The sequence below is a fragment of the Microcaecilia unicolor genome, chromosome 9 (assembly GCF_901765095.1).
Source record: "Microcaecilia unicolor chromosome 9, aMicUni1.1, whole genome shotgun sequence".
Taxonomy (NCBI): Eukaryota; Metazoa; Chordata; class Amphibia; order Gymnophiona; family Siphonopidae; genus Microcaecilia; species Microcaecilia unicolor.
This window is the reverse complement of record NC_044039.1, coordinates 24961952-24977722: the sequence shown is the minus strand read 5'-3', so window position 1 is coordinate 24977722 and position 15771 is coordinate 24961952. Positions and strand designations below refer to the sequence as shown.

The window sequence follows — 15771 nt, the reverse complement described above, 5'->3', positions numbered from 1 at the left end:
CACATATCCATTCCATTCATTGGTTCCAGGTTATCAATATGTTCTTAGTCTTCCATCTGATTTTGCACGTAACAATTTTTATGAATTACTTTACAGTATCTTAGTTGGGCATTGAAAACCTGCTTCTATTCCACCCCCCCCCCCCCCCCCCCAGGGGTCTGAGGAAGCTTACATCAAGCACAATAAAATTATAGTTACATAGAGGTCAATTTTCAGACTGTGGGAGTTAGACCGGCTAACTATTGTGGTCAGCACCGAGAGCAAATATTCAATGCTGGGCTGTTTCTGGTGCTGAATACCCGGTTTAACTTTGGGCAGTCAGATTTTAACTGGCCAAGCCAATATTTTAGTGCTGGCCGGTTAAAGCCAGACTGGCCAAAGATATTCCAGGGTTTCACGCAGCCAAATATGGCCACCAAACTTAACTAGTCTGATTTTAGAAATCAGCGGATAGCTGGTTATATCTCTTGATATAATTGGCTAGCTGCTATCAGCAACATTCAGCGATACATGGCCGGCCATGTACCGCTGAATAATCGGCAGATAGCAAGTCATTCTGCATACAGAAGCCCTTTTACAAAAGTGGCAGTAAGCCCAACATGGGCTTACTGCACAACAATACGGAGCTACCGCCGGCCGAACATGGGCACCAGGGGTAGTTCCGGCCCTAGTACTCGCTATTTCGCACGCTAGGGAAAATTGGGCACTATTTTCTAGCGCCGCAGTTACCCGGCAGTAAGTGCTCTCCTTCGCATGGCCACGCGGTAAGAGTAATCTTACCGCATGGCTATGGCCATTTTCAGCCTTTTTTTACCTGCTGCGGTAAAACGGGCCACAGCTCACGGCAAAAAACAGCCCCCGCCGCTACTGCAGGCCCTTTTTACCACAGCTTAATAAGAGGACTCCTTAACCAGCCAGGTGCCAATCCTGGCCGTCAAATGTGGCTATCGGGGGGGGGGGGGGGGATAGGAACAAAAGATAACTAATACAGCAGAATTCCAGCGAGCCTGCTCTTAACTATAGCCACATTAGACCACAAACTACCCAGCAGGACAGAAAGATACAAAAAAAAGGTAACGAAAACCAGAAATGTGATTATACTTACACCTTCGGCGAGCTCTAAAAGCGGAACAGGTTTCGACTTGCAGCTCGAAACTACTATTTTATCGCCGCTGCCAGAAGCGGACACCAGATAATGATCTGAATCCAGAGTTATGGATGATGCAAAATAATTCAGGGGATCATTTTACCTCTCCTTAAATGGCAGCATTGAAGATGGTACTCATCAGTCACCGCACTATCGTTTAAAAATAGAAGTAAAGGAACTTATGCCCTCGTTGGTAATGGGGACAGATAGCCACCCATTTATGCCAACTGACTGTACCACCCATCTTGACCCCAGCTATATGGCAAGCTGTATTGTAGAAAAGCATTAGTATCATAGCAACCAATGTTATCTGATTGTTCTAATAGTGTGCTTATTAGATATTCCATCACTATTATGCTTACATCATATTATATCTCTGTTTCTGAATTCCACTGCAGTTAAATGTGTATGTTTTTTGATCCTGTTATTAGGCTTCAATTTGTTTTTTTATTATTATTAGTTACATTTGTATCCCACATTTTCCCACCTTTTTGCAGACTCAATGTGGCTTACATATAACCGTTAACGGCGTTAGCCGATTCCGGTCTGAACAAATACATGGTATGAATGAATACAAAGTGATATCGTGGTAGAATGAGGTACATGTATGGTAGGTACAATTGGAGGGAACTTAGAGAGGGAAAGAGGGAAGAAGAGTCAGGTAATGTCCATTAAGGTCTTTGGTTACATTGTGTCGCAAGTGTCCAGGTATTTTTATGTTGGGTCGGTGGGGTATGCTCTCCTGAACAGGTCTGTCTTTAGTGCTTTCCGAAAATTTAGGTGGTCTAGCGTAGTTTTTACTGCTTTTGGTAATGCGTTCCATAGTTGTGCACTTAGGTAGGAAAAGCTGGATGCACCAGCTGAAGCCTTGTCCAATGCTGGTCTCCGGTGCCACCGTGTTGACTGCCCTTTCTTCCCCCCCACGTCCTGCACATTCCTTTTAGTGAAATTGAAAAGTTGCACTAAAAGGAACGTACAGGACGTGAGGGGGAAGAGAGAGCAGGGCAGGCAACACGGCGGCGCTGGAGAAGGCTTCATCTGGCGAGTGTTGGGGATCCCCGCCAGCCAAGGTACTTGCTGAAGCAGTGGGTGGGAAGGGAGCGACGGGGGGGGGGGGGGGGGGGGGGGAGCGGAAGGCGGGCGGCGAGAAACCAAAATTGCCCCCCCCAACCTTGGTCTCTGGCCCCCTCCCACCGCGAGGTCTGGCTACGCCCCTGTATGGCAGTGATTATCAGTTATGTGTGCAACTTTACTTTGATAGGCACACAATTGTGGAATGCTTTACCCAAATCAGTAAATTCTACCCAGATCTACCTAAATTTCAGAAAATTATTGAAGGCCATACTGTTTAAAAAAAAAGCTTACTCTCCAGGTTCAACATAATTTTGTTCAACTTTTAGTCTTAACAAGGTTCAAGGACACTAATTATCTTTACTACCTTTAACACATTGTTGTTTTAAATGATATTTACTATCTTACTATCAACTGTATAATTGTACTTCATGCACTGTAGCCTCCCTACAGATTAGTGTAAGCCACACTGAGCCTGCACTTTAGTGGGAAAATGTGGGATATAAATGCTTTAAATAATTAAAGATCCATGCTGATTTCTATATCAATGTGCACAATTTAACACGCTTAACTACAGACTGCTCAAAACACAACAGCTAGGCTTATTTATTTGTAGCATTTGTATCCCACATTTTCCCACCTATTTGCAGGCTCAATGTGGCTTACATTATGCCGTGATGGCGATCGCCATTTCCGGGTACAGGATTTCAAATGGTATTACATTTAGGTGCATACATACAGTGGGGGAAATAAGTATTTGATCCCTTGCTGATTTTGTAAGTTTGCCCACTGACAAAGACATGAGCAGCCCATAATTGAAGGGTAGGTTATTGGTAACAGTGAGAGATAGCACATCACAAATTAAATCCGGAAAATCACATTGTGGAAAGTATATGAATTTATTTGCATTCTGCAGAGGGAAATAAGTATTTGATCCCCCACCAACCAGTAAGAGATCTGGCCCCTACAGACCAGGTAGATGCTCCAAATCAACTCGTTACCTGCATGACAGACAGCTGTCGGCAATGGTCACCTGTATGAAAGACACCTGTCCACAGACTCAGTGAATCAGTCAGACTCTAACCTCTACAAAATGGCCAAGAGCAAGGAGCTGTCTAAGGATGTCAGGGACAAGATCATACACCTGCACAAGGCTGGAATGGGCTACAAACCATCAGTAAGACGCTGGGCGAGAAGGAGACAACTGTTGGTGCCATAGTAAGAAAATGGAAGAAGTACAAAATGACTGTCAATCGACAAAGATCTGGGGCTCCACGCAAAATCTCACCTCGTGGGGTATCCTTGATCATGAGGAAGGTTAGAAATCAGCCTACAACTACAAGGGGGGAACTTGTCAATGATCTCAAGGCAGCTGGGACCACTGTCACCACGAAAACCATTGGTAACACATTACGACATAACGGATTGCAATCCTGCAGTGCCCGCAAGGTCCCCCTGCTCCGGAAGGCACATGTGACGGCCCGTCTGAAGTTTGCCAGTGAACACCTGGATGATGCCGAGAGTGATTGGGAGAAGGTGCTGTGGTCAGATGAGACAAAAATTGAGCTCTTTGGCATGAACTCAACTCGCCGTGTTTGGAGGAAGAGAAATGCTGCCTATGACCCAAAGAACACCGTCCCCACTGTCAAGCATGGAGGTGGAAATGTTATGTTTTGGGGGTGTTTCTCTGCTAAGGGCACAGGACTACTTCACCGCATCAATGGGAGAATGGATGGGGCCATGTACCATACAATTCTGAGTGACAACCTCCTTCCCTCCGCCAGGGCCTTAAAAATGGGTCGTGGCTGGGTCTTCCAGCACGACAATGACCCAAAACATACAGCCAAGGCAACAAAGGAGTGGCTCAGGAAGAAGCACATTAGGGTCATGGAGTGGCCTAGCCAGTCACCAGACCTTAATCCCATTGAAAACTTATGGAGGGAGCTGAAGCTGCGAGTTGCCAAGCGACAGCCCAGAACTCTTAATGATTTAGAGATGATCTGCAAAGAGGAGTGGACCAAAATTCCTCCTGACATGTGTGCAAACCTCATCATCAACTACAGAAGACGTCTGACCGCTGTGCTTGCCAACAAGGGTTTTGCCACCAAGTATTAGGTCTTGTTTGCCAGAGGGATCAAATACTTATTTCCCTCTGCAGAATGCAAATAAATTCATATACTTTCCACAATGTGATTTTCCGGATTTAATTTGTGATGTGCTATCTCTCACTGTTACCAATAACCTACCCTTCAATTATGGGCTGCTCATGTCTTTGTCAGTGGGCAAACTTACAAAATCAGCAAGGGATCAAATACTTATTTCCCCCACTGTACATGGTACAGAGGAATGCATTATGGTATTGCATAGAGGTTTCTAAGTGATAAAGTGAGTTTTAACATAAGTTAGGTCATCGACTATAGAGGGCCCCTTTTACCGCCACTTGGTAAAAGGGGTCCCAAATGCCTATGAACCGTTATAACATTACCTCAGGGGAAACATGCACATATACTTACACGTGTCTGTATGTGTATGTGCTAGAAATAATATGTGCACATAGAAGTACTTTACAAAGTAACCTCTGGATTCTATACACGGTGCCCAGATCTGTGTGTGCACCCAAGATGTGCATACATGCAATTTAATTGAGCAACGAGCCCTTAACTATCAATAATCAGGTCCATAGACCGTTATTAAATGGACTTGGGGAAAATCCACTATTTCTGGGATAAGCAGTATAAAATGTTTTGTACATTTTTGGGATCTTGCCGGGTATCTGTGAGCTGAATTGGCCACTGTTAGAAACAGGAAGCTGGGCTTGATGGACCTTTGGTCTTTCCCAGTATGGCAATACTTATGTACTTATATGACTGTCTCTAGCATTAGCGCAGACTAAAAATGCTAGCGCATCTAGTAAACAGGGCCCTTGATTTGATGGCATTGTTTCTTATATAATTATGTAGATTTTTCCCAAGTGCATGTCAACATTGTGAGCACAACCAAATATTTCAATTCACAAATCAAATTATTGCATTATTAAATATCCATAAACTCCAGAATTGTGCTATTTAGCTGTCACAGTAAAGGATACTATTACTGCTCCAACATAGTGAGGTAACTGCATGTGAAGCATTATGTGGATTGAACTGTTCCACCACTGTCATGGAAGAAGGGTCCCATATTTTAATATCATCTCCTGATGAGGCAAATCTGGTGCTTTCCTGCATAACTAGACCTATAAACAAAAACAGGTTTGCTGTTGAATCTGTGGGGAGGGAGAGAACTTGAAAAATTACAGAGACTAGAACTTGGGTTCAATTCTTCCTCTGTCTGGTACATATTAGTTGAAAAAGCAGCCAATTTTAAAAGGGGCTTTGCAGACTAGATACTTCAAGAAACTGCTAGGTTGAAATGCTGCCTAAAATCCAACACTACACAACAGTTAATGATTTAAAGAAAAAAAAGTTACTTTCTGCATGATTCAGATTTTAGAGTACACCAAAAGAGTACACTCTTTCTCCATAGCATCCCCTGGGCAGGCACATACTCCCACAACATTTCCTCAACATTTGGTACAAGAAGTCAACAAAACGAAATTGGGTGTGCAGCATCTAACAGCAAGACAAAATTAAACTAAATTATAGAAAAGAAAAAGAGTTATTCAGGCATTACTTACTGCACAGTCTCAGGGATTATGTGAACCTCACTAACTTACTTAGGGAGTTCTTCTACTAATGTGCATTAATGGGTTGGTGTGCATTAACCCCCCCCCCCCCCCCCCCCCCATTTACTAAAGCAGAGCGTTATCTGCAGCAGAACGCACTTTATTCTTATGGGGCCTGCTGCAGGTAACTCGAGCTAAGCTTTAGTAAACAACACCCTGTCATGCTGCCCATAGGTATACAATGGCTACATTGTATAATCTGTTTTATTTTATTTTTTAACCTTATACTCTGTGGAATCCCAAAGCTACTGGATAAAAACATTTAAACATTTAAATAAAAAAAAAAACCTCATGAAAAATCTTTGACAGTAAATATCAAATCAGAAAGAAAAAGTAAATAATAAAGGTGTACCTAATGTACACTACCATATTTTTACAGGTACATGAACTTTAACCATAATTACACCACTAACATACAATTCCCATGAACACCTGCTACCATCTGTGTTTGTAAACGATGAACATGTTTATAAGTGCCACAAAAAGCAATTTGTCACTTTTCACTAACATAATCGCTCCAGTGATTCCACAAATCGCATTAGAGATGTTTTAAAGCACCATACAATACTTGAAAGCAGGCAGTATTCTCTAAAGTCTATAGCTGCTCCCCAATTTCCTGCTCTTCCTTCGGACTTTCAATTGGAATTTGTGCCAATCAGAGCTACAGTACCAGAAGACTTCTTCTGCAGGTACCTGGGCTATTCTTTCCAAAGATACCAATTTTCAAAGCCAAAGTTCCATAGAAACCTATGGAACTTTGGAAGGCTAAGTGCTTTGAAAATACGCCTCTCAAGTCGCACGCATTCGGCTGCGCTCACACTTTCACACGCTTGAGCAACCCCTGCTCACACGCATTCATTCAGGGATCGGGGGACCGGTCGCCCCTCCCCACGATCTCCTCCTACTTATCATTTCTATAGCTCTTGCCATCTCTCCCACTAGCTTCCACTCTCACCTCTCCCTCAAACACCCCCCTCCCCCCCCCGGTCAAACTCATACCTGAGGTCGCCCACAGTTGTCCTCCTCCAGTGCCCCGTTTCGCCTACGCTTCACACGCAAACTTCACTCTCCCCGCTGCATCCCATCCCGGCGCGCCTAGCCGGAAACAGGAAGTTGCGTCAGAGGAGAGCGCAGCAACAAGTCAACAGTCCGGAACTTAAGTGCAGTCGGTGGAGGGAAGGCGACGACGTCGATTCAGTACCGGTGCTCCCTAAAAGTATGTAAGGATAGCCAAATAGCCGCTTTCTAATTACAAATAGCTTACTGGGGAGCGCTGTGAAGATGCGCTTTCGTGCATTTAGCCATAATCCGAAGCCAGCGAGGCGTGTCATGAGGACTCTGCGTTTTCATAGTAGAAAAAGATGGGGGAAGGCGATAGAACGAGAGGACGTGAAACGAGATTGTGGTGGAGATGAAAACGGTAACGGAATTCAAAAATGCGTGGGATGAACATAAAGGAATCCTGTTGAGAAGGAATGGATCCTAAGGAGCTTAGCCGAGATTGGGTGGCAGAGCCGGTGGTTGGGAGGCGGGGATGGTGCTGGGCAGACTTATACAGTCTGTGCCAGAGCCGGTGGTTGGGAGGCGGGGATAGTGCTGGGCAGACTTATATGGTCTGTGCCAGAACCGGTGGTGGGAAGCGGGGCTGGTGGCTGGGTGGCGGGGATAATGCTGGGCAGACTTATACGGTCTGTGCCAGAGCCGGTGGTTGGGAGGAGGGGCAGGTGGTTGGGAGGTGGGGATAGTGCTGGGCAGACTTATACGGTCTGTGCCAGAGCCGGTGGTTGGGAGGAGGGGCAGGTGGTTGAGAGGCGGGGATAGTGCTGGGCAGACTTATACGGTCTGTGCCAGAGCCGGTGGTGGGAGGCGGGACAGGTGGTTGGGAGGTGGGGATGGTGCTGGGCAGACTTATACGGTCTGTGCCAGAGCCGGTGGTTGGGAGGAGGGGCAGGTGGTTGGGAGGTGGGGATAGTGCTGGGCAGACTTATACGGTCTGTGCCAGAGCCGGTGGTTGGGAGGAGGGGCAGGTGGTTGGGAGGCGGGGATAGTGCTGGGCAGACTTATACGGTCTGTGCCCTGAAAATGGCAGATACAGATCAAGGTCAGGCAGGGGCGTATCTGTAATGGGGCCAGGGCCTCCGTAGATTTGGCCCTGGACCCTCCTACTGACGTCCCTCGCACACACCCCCCCCCCCCCCCCCGCCGCCAACCTGCCGTCGCCTGCCTTTGCTGGCAGGGGACCCCAACCCCCACCAGCCGAAGCCGTCTTCCTTCGTTGTTTGATTCTTCTTTCTGAGTCTGACTCTGACGTCCTGCATGTTGTGTTCGTGCAGGACGTCAGACTCAGAAAGAAGAAACAAACAGCAAAGGAAGACGGCTTCGGCTGGTGGGGATTGGGGTCCCCCGCCAGCAAAGGTAGGCGACAGCGGGCGGAGGGTCAGCGGCGGTTGAGACGGTCGTCGGGCGGGCCTCGGAGGTGGTTCTGGCGGGGGGGGGGGGCTAAAATGTGCCCCCTCACCTCGGCTCTGGACCCCCCTACCAGCGAAGTCCAGATATTCCCCTGAGGTCAGGTATACACATAAAGTAGCACATATGAGTTTATCTTGGTAGGCAGACTGGATGGACCGTGCAGGTCTTTTTCTGCCTTCATCTACTATGCTACTATGATACAAGCCACTATCTACCTACACAGTATGTTTTCTGACTGGTTGAGGCAGATGTCGCACCCTCAGAGAAAGAAAGAACTGAGATGGGCGGTCTTCAGCTGCTTTGCTAGTTAAATGGTGAGTGCTGGGGCACTATCTAAAGTATGCAATTGACTGGTTAGTATCAGTATGAGCAGGTGGACAGAATACTGGAAGTATTATGGATTGTTTTAAATGAAATGGAAACACCACCGTTGGAAGAAATTTTGGGAAGGAGTATGAGTATATGGCTCGTAGTGGACCAGCGCTTGAATCTCACTAATACACGTGCTGATGTGATTGTAATCACAAAGAGCTTTTTCCATGGGATATATTTAGTGCAGACCCACTTGCTTTCTTACCGGGGCTGATGCAGTGAGGCTTATACCAAGGAGATTTATGACCATTGATTCATTCATGTGCCAGCAAAAAAAAACCCTCAGAGTATTTAAAATTTGCCTTTGAAAGAGTCAGTGTGGTCGCTTTGTTCCTTCTCCCACACCTTTGCAGAAAGCTGGAATGAATGAGAATCTTTTAGACCATTTTGTTTGTGGTAGGAAACAGCAGATCCAGATTATAGGTAGACACAGATGCCAAGGGTGACCCAGATTTACCACCACAATGCTTGAGATTTAAAGCCAATGGTTTAAATGTCTAGCATTCAGGTGGTAAATCTCCAGCTTCAGGAAGGGCCACTCTTGGCATCTCTGTATTTCATTTCTATTCTATGATACACAGAGATACCAAGTCACAGGAATTTCACCACTTTCACACCCTCTCCACACACATCAGGGACTGGGACCCCTTCCCTGAGGTCTGGCATATCTCCTTCTCTCTTCCACTCTCCCTGGTCCAACATACTTCCCCTCTACTCCACGTCCACGGACCAGCATCTTTCCTTCATACTGAAACTGTGCACCATCAACCAAATCCTACCTTCAAACTTGTCTCAAGTCTCCAGCAGCAATACATACAGATTGCCTGCAACAGGCCCCAGAACTTTCCTTCTCGAGCGCCCCTCCCCCTTCCAATGCAGCTTCCTGTTTCCAAGTTTCTGGCTGGCTTAGAGGGACACAGCAAAAACGTAGCAGCGGGGTGTGACACCGGAGAAGAGAAGGCTTCGGAGCCGGTGGAAGGTAGCTTGTATAGAAACATGACAGCAGATAAAGGCCATATGACCCATCCAGTCTGCCCATCCTCTGTAACCCCTAATTCTAACTGTTCCTAAGCGATCCCACTTGCTTATCCCATGCCTTTTTAAATTCTGGAACAGTCCTCGACTCCACCGCCTCCACCACCCTTTCTGTGAAATAATACTTCCTTAGGTTACTCCTAAGCTCCTTCTTAACTTTGTCATATGCCCCCTCATTCCAGAGCTCTCCTTCATTTGAAAAAGGCTCTTTTCCTGTACATAAATGCCTTTGAGATATTTAAACGTTTCTATCATGCTGGATGTTTCGTCAAATAGTGGCAAAATATGACAGTGCATCATCCCCTCCCTAGCTTTCATCCACTATTGCTGTCGCTCATGAACTCCCCTCCCCAAGCTTTCACCCAGTGTCTCGTGCAACCCCCCCCCCCCCCCCCCAAGCCTTCACCCAGTTTCTTTTCCCTCACCTGGCTTTAGCTGCAGAAGAAACAACGGGATTCCTATTTCTCCACCTTGACTTGGCTCTCTGCAGACTTGAGCCATGCGGTGCCAGAAGTTCTGATTGGTCTCGCATTTTCACGTCTCCTGAGACTTCTGGCACCGCATGGCTTATGTTTACAGAGAGTAGAGTCCCGGCAGGGAAGCAGGAATCCCACTGTAAGGGGATTGCCAAGTTTCCGAGGGCCAGAAAAAAGTGCTTGGTGGGCCGAATGGTGTCAGATGCTGCTGTAATATCTGAAGTGACCATTAGCGATCTCATCCCTATCAAATTCAGCTCTAATATAGTATCACAAACTCAAACTAATGTATGCATCATTTGTACACTAAGCTGTTTAAGGAACAGATTCATTGTATATAATTTGTAGGTAAACACCATAAACATGTTGAAATGAAAATGCAAGTTCTTTATTTTATTTATTGCATTTGTATCCCACATTTTCCCACCTTTTTGCGGGCTCAGTGTGGCTTACAATACGATATGAATGATGGAAATACAATTTGTTACAACTTGGTTATGGATTACATTGTGAAGAGTTATACAAGACAATCAAAGTGTTGTTAAGGAATATAAACACTGGAACCAAACCTTGAAACATTGGAAGAAGACAGCGGGAGGTTAAAAGGGCATTATGTATGGTATACATATTTCTGTGAGTAAAGGTATGAATGAGGTGAGACTACGGGGGATGAGAGTTCAGAAGTGGATGTATTGATGCATTAGTGAACAGTGAGTGTGGACTTTATGTGTTTTGCTTCTTTCCGTAGATTTTTTCAAAAAGATGGGTCTTCAATAGTTTGCGGAAGGAGGTTTGCTCGTGGATCGTTCTCAGGTTGCGCGGCAGTGCATTCCAGAACTGAGTGCCCACGTGAGAAAAGGTTGACGCGTGTAGCGTCTTGTATTTTACGCCCTTGCAATTAGGGAAGTGGAGGTTGAGGAAGGTTCGGGATGATCTTTTGGCGTTTCTGGGTGGTAGGTCTATTAGCTCAGACATGTAGGCTGGGGCTTCACCGTGAATGATTTTGTGGACTAATGTGCATACTTTAAAAGTAATGCGTTCCTTAAGTGGGAGCCAGTGTAGCTTCTCTCGTAAGGGTTTTGCACTTTCATATTTTGGTTTTCCAAAGATGAGTCTGGCTGCTGTATTCTGGGCTGTTTGAAGTTTCCTCAGTATTTGCTCTTTGCAACCTGCGTATAGTGAGTTGCAGTAATCCAGATGGCTTAATACGAGGGATTGCACTAGGCAGCGAAAGACGGATCTTAGGAAGAATGGTCTTATTCTTTTCAGTTTCCACATGCAGTAGAACATCTTTTTGGTTGTATTGTTTGCTGCAGCACAATGTTCATGAGGCCTGCCCGTAGTAACATAGTAGATGATGGTAGAAAACGACATTCACAGTCCATCCGTGGGACAAACAAAGGAATCCTGTTCAGAAGGAAGGGATCCTCAGGAGCTTAGCTGAGATTGGGTGGCAGAGCCGGTAGTGGGAGGCGGGGATAGTGGTTGGGAGGCGGGAATAGTGCTGGGCAGACTTATACGGTCTGTGCCAGAGCTGGTGGTTGGGAGGCGGGGCTGGTGGTTGGGGGGCGGGGATAGTGCTTGGCAGACTTATACGGTCTGTGCCCTGAAAAAGACAGGTACAAGTCAAGGTAAGGTATACACAAAAAGTGGCACATATGAGTTTATCTTGTTGGGCAGACTGGATGGACCGTGCAGGTCTTTTTCTGCCGTCATCTACTATGTTACTATCCAGTCTGTCGAATAAGATAAACTCATAGATTATGTTATGATGCAATATAATGGTGTGATGGATGCAGTTATGCACCACATGGCGCTTAAAAATGCAGTTCCACGCTATTCTATAAGGTCTAAGTATTATAGCTTGTAAGTGCAAGAGGGGGTGTACATATGGATCATACACTTATATGTGGAACATACAGTATTGTATACTGTATACTTTCGACTCCTGACTTGTAACTTTTATCATATCCTTATGTGTCCTTCTGTCTGTCCTTCCCTTCTCCTTATTGATCCTGTCTGTTTGTCCTGATTTAGATTGTAAGCTTTTTTGAGCAGGGACTGTCTTCTTCATGTTTAATTGTAAAGCGCTGGGTACGACTGGTAGTGCTATAGAAGTGATTTACAGTAGATTTATATTGTAAAAGCTTTGCTTGTAAGTAGCAACATTTGAGCATGCATATTTTACCATAGAAAGGGGTGGCCCAAGACAGTCTGCCGCCTGAGGCAAGGGCATGACATACTGAGGGTAGGGTGGTAGGGGCAGTCTGCCCGGGTAAATGCTGCAGGGAGTAGCCACATGGCTGTCGGCTCCGCCAGTTCCCTGCTCCCTCTGTTACTTCCTGTTCCGTGGCAGAGGGAGCAGGGAACCGGCAGAGCCAACAGCCACGCGCTGCTCCCAGCACCCCAGGATGTAAGAGCAGTACACCTGGGGAGGGGTTGGAGAGTGACAATGCTGCATCTGGAAGGGGGGTGCACAGCAGCAATCTGCTCCGGGTGGCAGCCGACCAAGGAACACCACTGCTGACATCTCCCCTCTTCCTTCCTTCACCGAATTTACTTTCTTTTGTGGCTTTCCAAAAGTTCAGGTGGCAGCAGTTCCCATTTGCTGCCCTACTGACGATCCCTTCTCTCTACTGCGACCTGCCCCACCTCTGAGGAAACAGGAAGTACATCAGAGAGGAGGATCGTAAGAGAGAAGGGGTCGGCAGCAGGGCAGCGTATGGGAACCGCTGCTTCCCTGACTTTTGGAAAGCAAGAAAAGAAAGTAAATTTGGGGAAGGAGGGGGCGTAGGGGTGGATGCAGCTCCAAAAGAGAGCCGCCTCATGTGACCTAATGGTAGGGCCGCACCACTGACCATATAATAGGCATAAGTGGTCACACCTAAATGTTGACACCCACTACCATAGGAGGACTTGGGGCAGATGTCTCACCTTTTCAGGATGAGCGCACTTGTGAAAGTGGTGACAAGGAAGACCACCATTCAGAGACAGAAATTTAGTCTCGTAACTGCCCTTTTATCTTTTCAGAAATAGCTGAAAGCAAGGATTGCAAGGTTTTGGGTGGTGGGGGGGGGGGGGGGTGCCTTTGCCCTGCCAGGTAACGAAAAGCAGCTAAAGAGAGGAAGGGGGAAAAGAAAAAGAAGGAATGAATGAGGAGGAGGGAGCAGGAGAATGAAGGAAGTATTATAATTAGGGCTGCATTTTGATTAACATTTTAATTGTGATTAAAGGAATGTTTATTTTTGCTCCCACTGCAGCTCATTGCGATTATGGGCAAGTCTCTTAACCCTCCATTGCTCAGAGTCACAAGGATCCACAGTGGGAACAACAATAAAAAAAATAACATACCGTTAATTGTGCGATTAAGTGTGAGTACAAATTTTAATCAAAATGCAGCCCTAAAAAAAAAAAAAGAATAAAAATTAATGAAAAGATAATAAATACAAAATACTAACCGAAAAATTATAAATTAAAGAATCTAAAACAGCAGGCAGAAGAGCTATAAACAGCCAACTTCAGAAATGCAGCCCTAATCATAATACATAGCAGTAGTTCTTGCACACTTTCAATGAACATTGTATTTTGACAAACAGAAGAACAAATATTTTTCAATTAAATATAAAAGCAGTTAGTGTTGTCATCTGGTTTGCCGAGTAATGGATTTTCAACTAATACTGGTAACTGAATACTCATGTATTAACGTGGCGAAATGTCTCTGATGGGACCTATAAAACTAAGCTCTGAGAGCGGAACAGGATACAGCAGGCGATTCCTCAGCAGCATTTGTCTCTGTGTGTCTCCTAATCACTCGTTTCCTTTTATGTGTACTCATATAACTGCTGTTTGAACTGGAGCGTGTTCACAGTAGCTTAAGAATTATTACAAGACTGCTGGACATGTTTTAATGTGTCCTGATTTGTGTCTGAAGTTCCAAATAAAACAAACTGTAATGATTATACAGTTAAAATTCCAGCGAGTGCTGCTGGCATTGATTTGCTGTGTCTGCTCACTGTTCCACTACCTAAGGTTTTAGGCTTAAACTATAAAACCTTTGTCCCTCAGCAAGATTTCCTCTAGGTCTCGGTTCTCTTCACAGGTTATCTTTTCAAAACTATAGGCTAACTTCCTTCTTATTAGCAGGGGTGGGCAACCTGAATTCACCAAGGACCACATGAATGTCAATACTATCCCTAGCGGGCCACACACAGAAAATTAACGAATGGCGCCCAAAATTCAGTGTGATGGCTGAATGAATATAAATTATTATCAGAATGGTCTGTTACTGTATATTTCTGTCATTACCTTAAAAGTTTAATGAGATCTTTGCTGCTATTCTGAAAATATTTGTGAAGTACGGTATTTAAAAATCACCCAAACTCTGATTAACGATGTTTATGCGGGTAGTTTTCTGCTTATACTTCTTCCGGGCCACAGGTTGCCCACCTGTGAGCTAGAGGGATTCATCAGAGCCACCCAGTCTTGGACTGTGACACCCTTGCACAGAGTTATAGATTGTTTGAAACCATTTAGGTGCCATCCTTTTACCAAAACTCAGAACAGCTTATCCAATTAGAAGTTCCAGGATCTGTTGGACAAATTTTTTTTTAATGTATAAAATTTGCATACCACTAATCCTTTCTGTTATAAAGCAAGCACAATCAATAAATACCAATAACTCTAAGTCAGAAACCATAAAAATATAACCATCTAATGGCCTTCTCAAAAATGGCACTGATAAGGATGGCCCCTGGTGGTAATACCGTGAGACTGCTGCTAAGGGTCATCAACACCACTTTGCAAGATGGTGCTGATCTGGGAAGCAGTGGAGGGTGGCTGCTGCTGCCATGGACCTCCTTGAACTACCAGTAAGCCCCTGAGTAAGTCTAGGGGAGGGTTGGAGTCTGGAGAGGCAGGGCTTGATCGCACACTGGAGTTTGGGGGATCAGGAGGGTGCTGTACTATTGGGGAGGGGATCAGGAGGAGAGTTGTCGACAGAGGGGTGGGCACCTCCATCATGCCTATTCTGCTTCATTTATTTGCAATGGGCCCCCAATGCATTACATGCATTGTGTGGAACAAAATGTACATTTTACACAACTACAGTAGACAATTACATTTTCATGGTGGAAATCCCTTTATAAACAGTCCTAAAAGTATTTATGTTTATAGCACTACTGGACATACATAGCGGTGCTCATTATGGAGGTTACAATCTAGAAGTACCTGAGGCAACAGGAGACATTGACTTGCCCAAGGTTACAAGGGCTATTAAAGGCAAGAACAGGATTTGAACTTGGGCTTTTCTGGTTTTGAGCCCATTGCTCTAACCACACCAGCCTAAAATTTAGCAACTAAACCATTACAAAAAACACACAGTGCTGATTTATTTGGAACGAATAATGCAAATCGTAGGCCAGAAATATAGGTGGAATTATTTACACCTATAGGGCTGGCTTAAATGATTAGGTCTTAAAAAT

General features: G+C 45.3%; 1 protein-coding gene across 2 annotated transcripts in view; it reads right to left on the bottom strand.

Moving 5' to 3' along the window:
* NEDD1 (NEDD1 gamma-tubulin ring complex targeting factor) overlaps positions 1-7022 on the bottom strand; it is a 59365-nt gene extending 52343 nt beyond the window's left edge. The window contains exons 1-3 of one of the 2 annotated variants that reach the window (XM_030215085.1): positions 6939-7022; positions 5307-5450; positions 1106-1200 (exon numbers count right to left, since the gene is read on the bottom strand). In XM_030215085.1, the coding sequence (XP_030070945.1) occupies positions 1106-1200; positions 5307-5442 (231 nt within the window). In that variant the 5' untranslated portion in view covers positions 5443-5450; positions 6939-7022. Of the gene's footprint in view, positions 1-1105; positions 1201-5306; positions 5451-6757; positions 6820-6938 lie in introns of those variants that run through there. The other variant, XM_030215086.1, reaches the window with a different exon arrangement.
* Positions 7023-15771: the final 8749 nt, after the last annotated feature.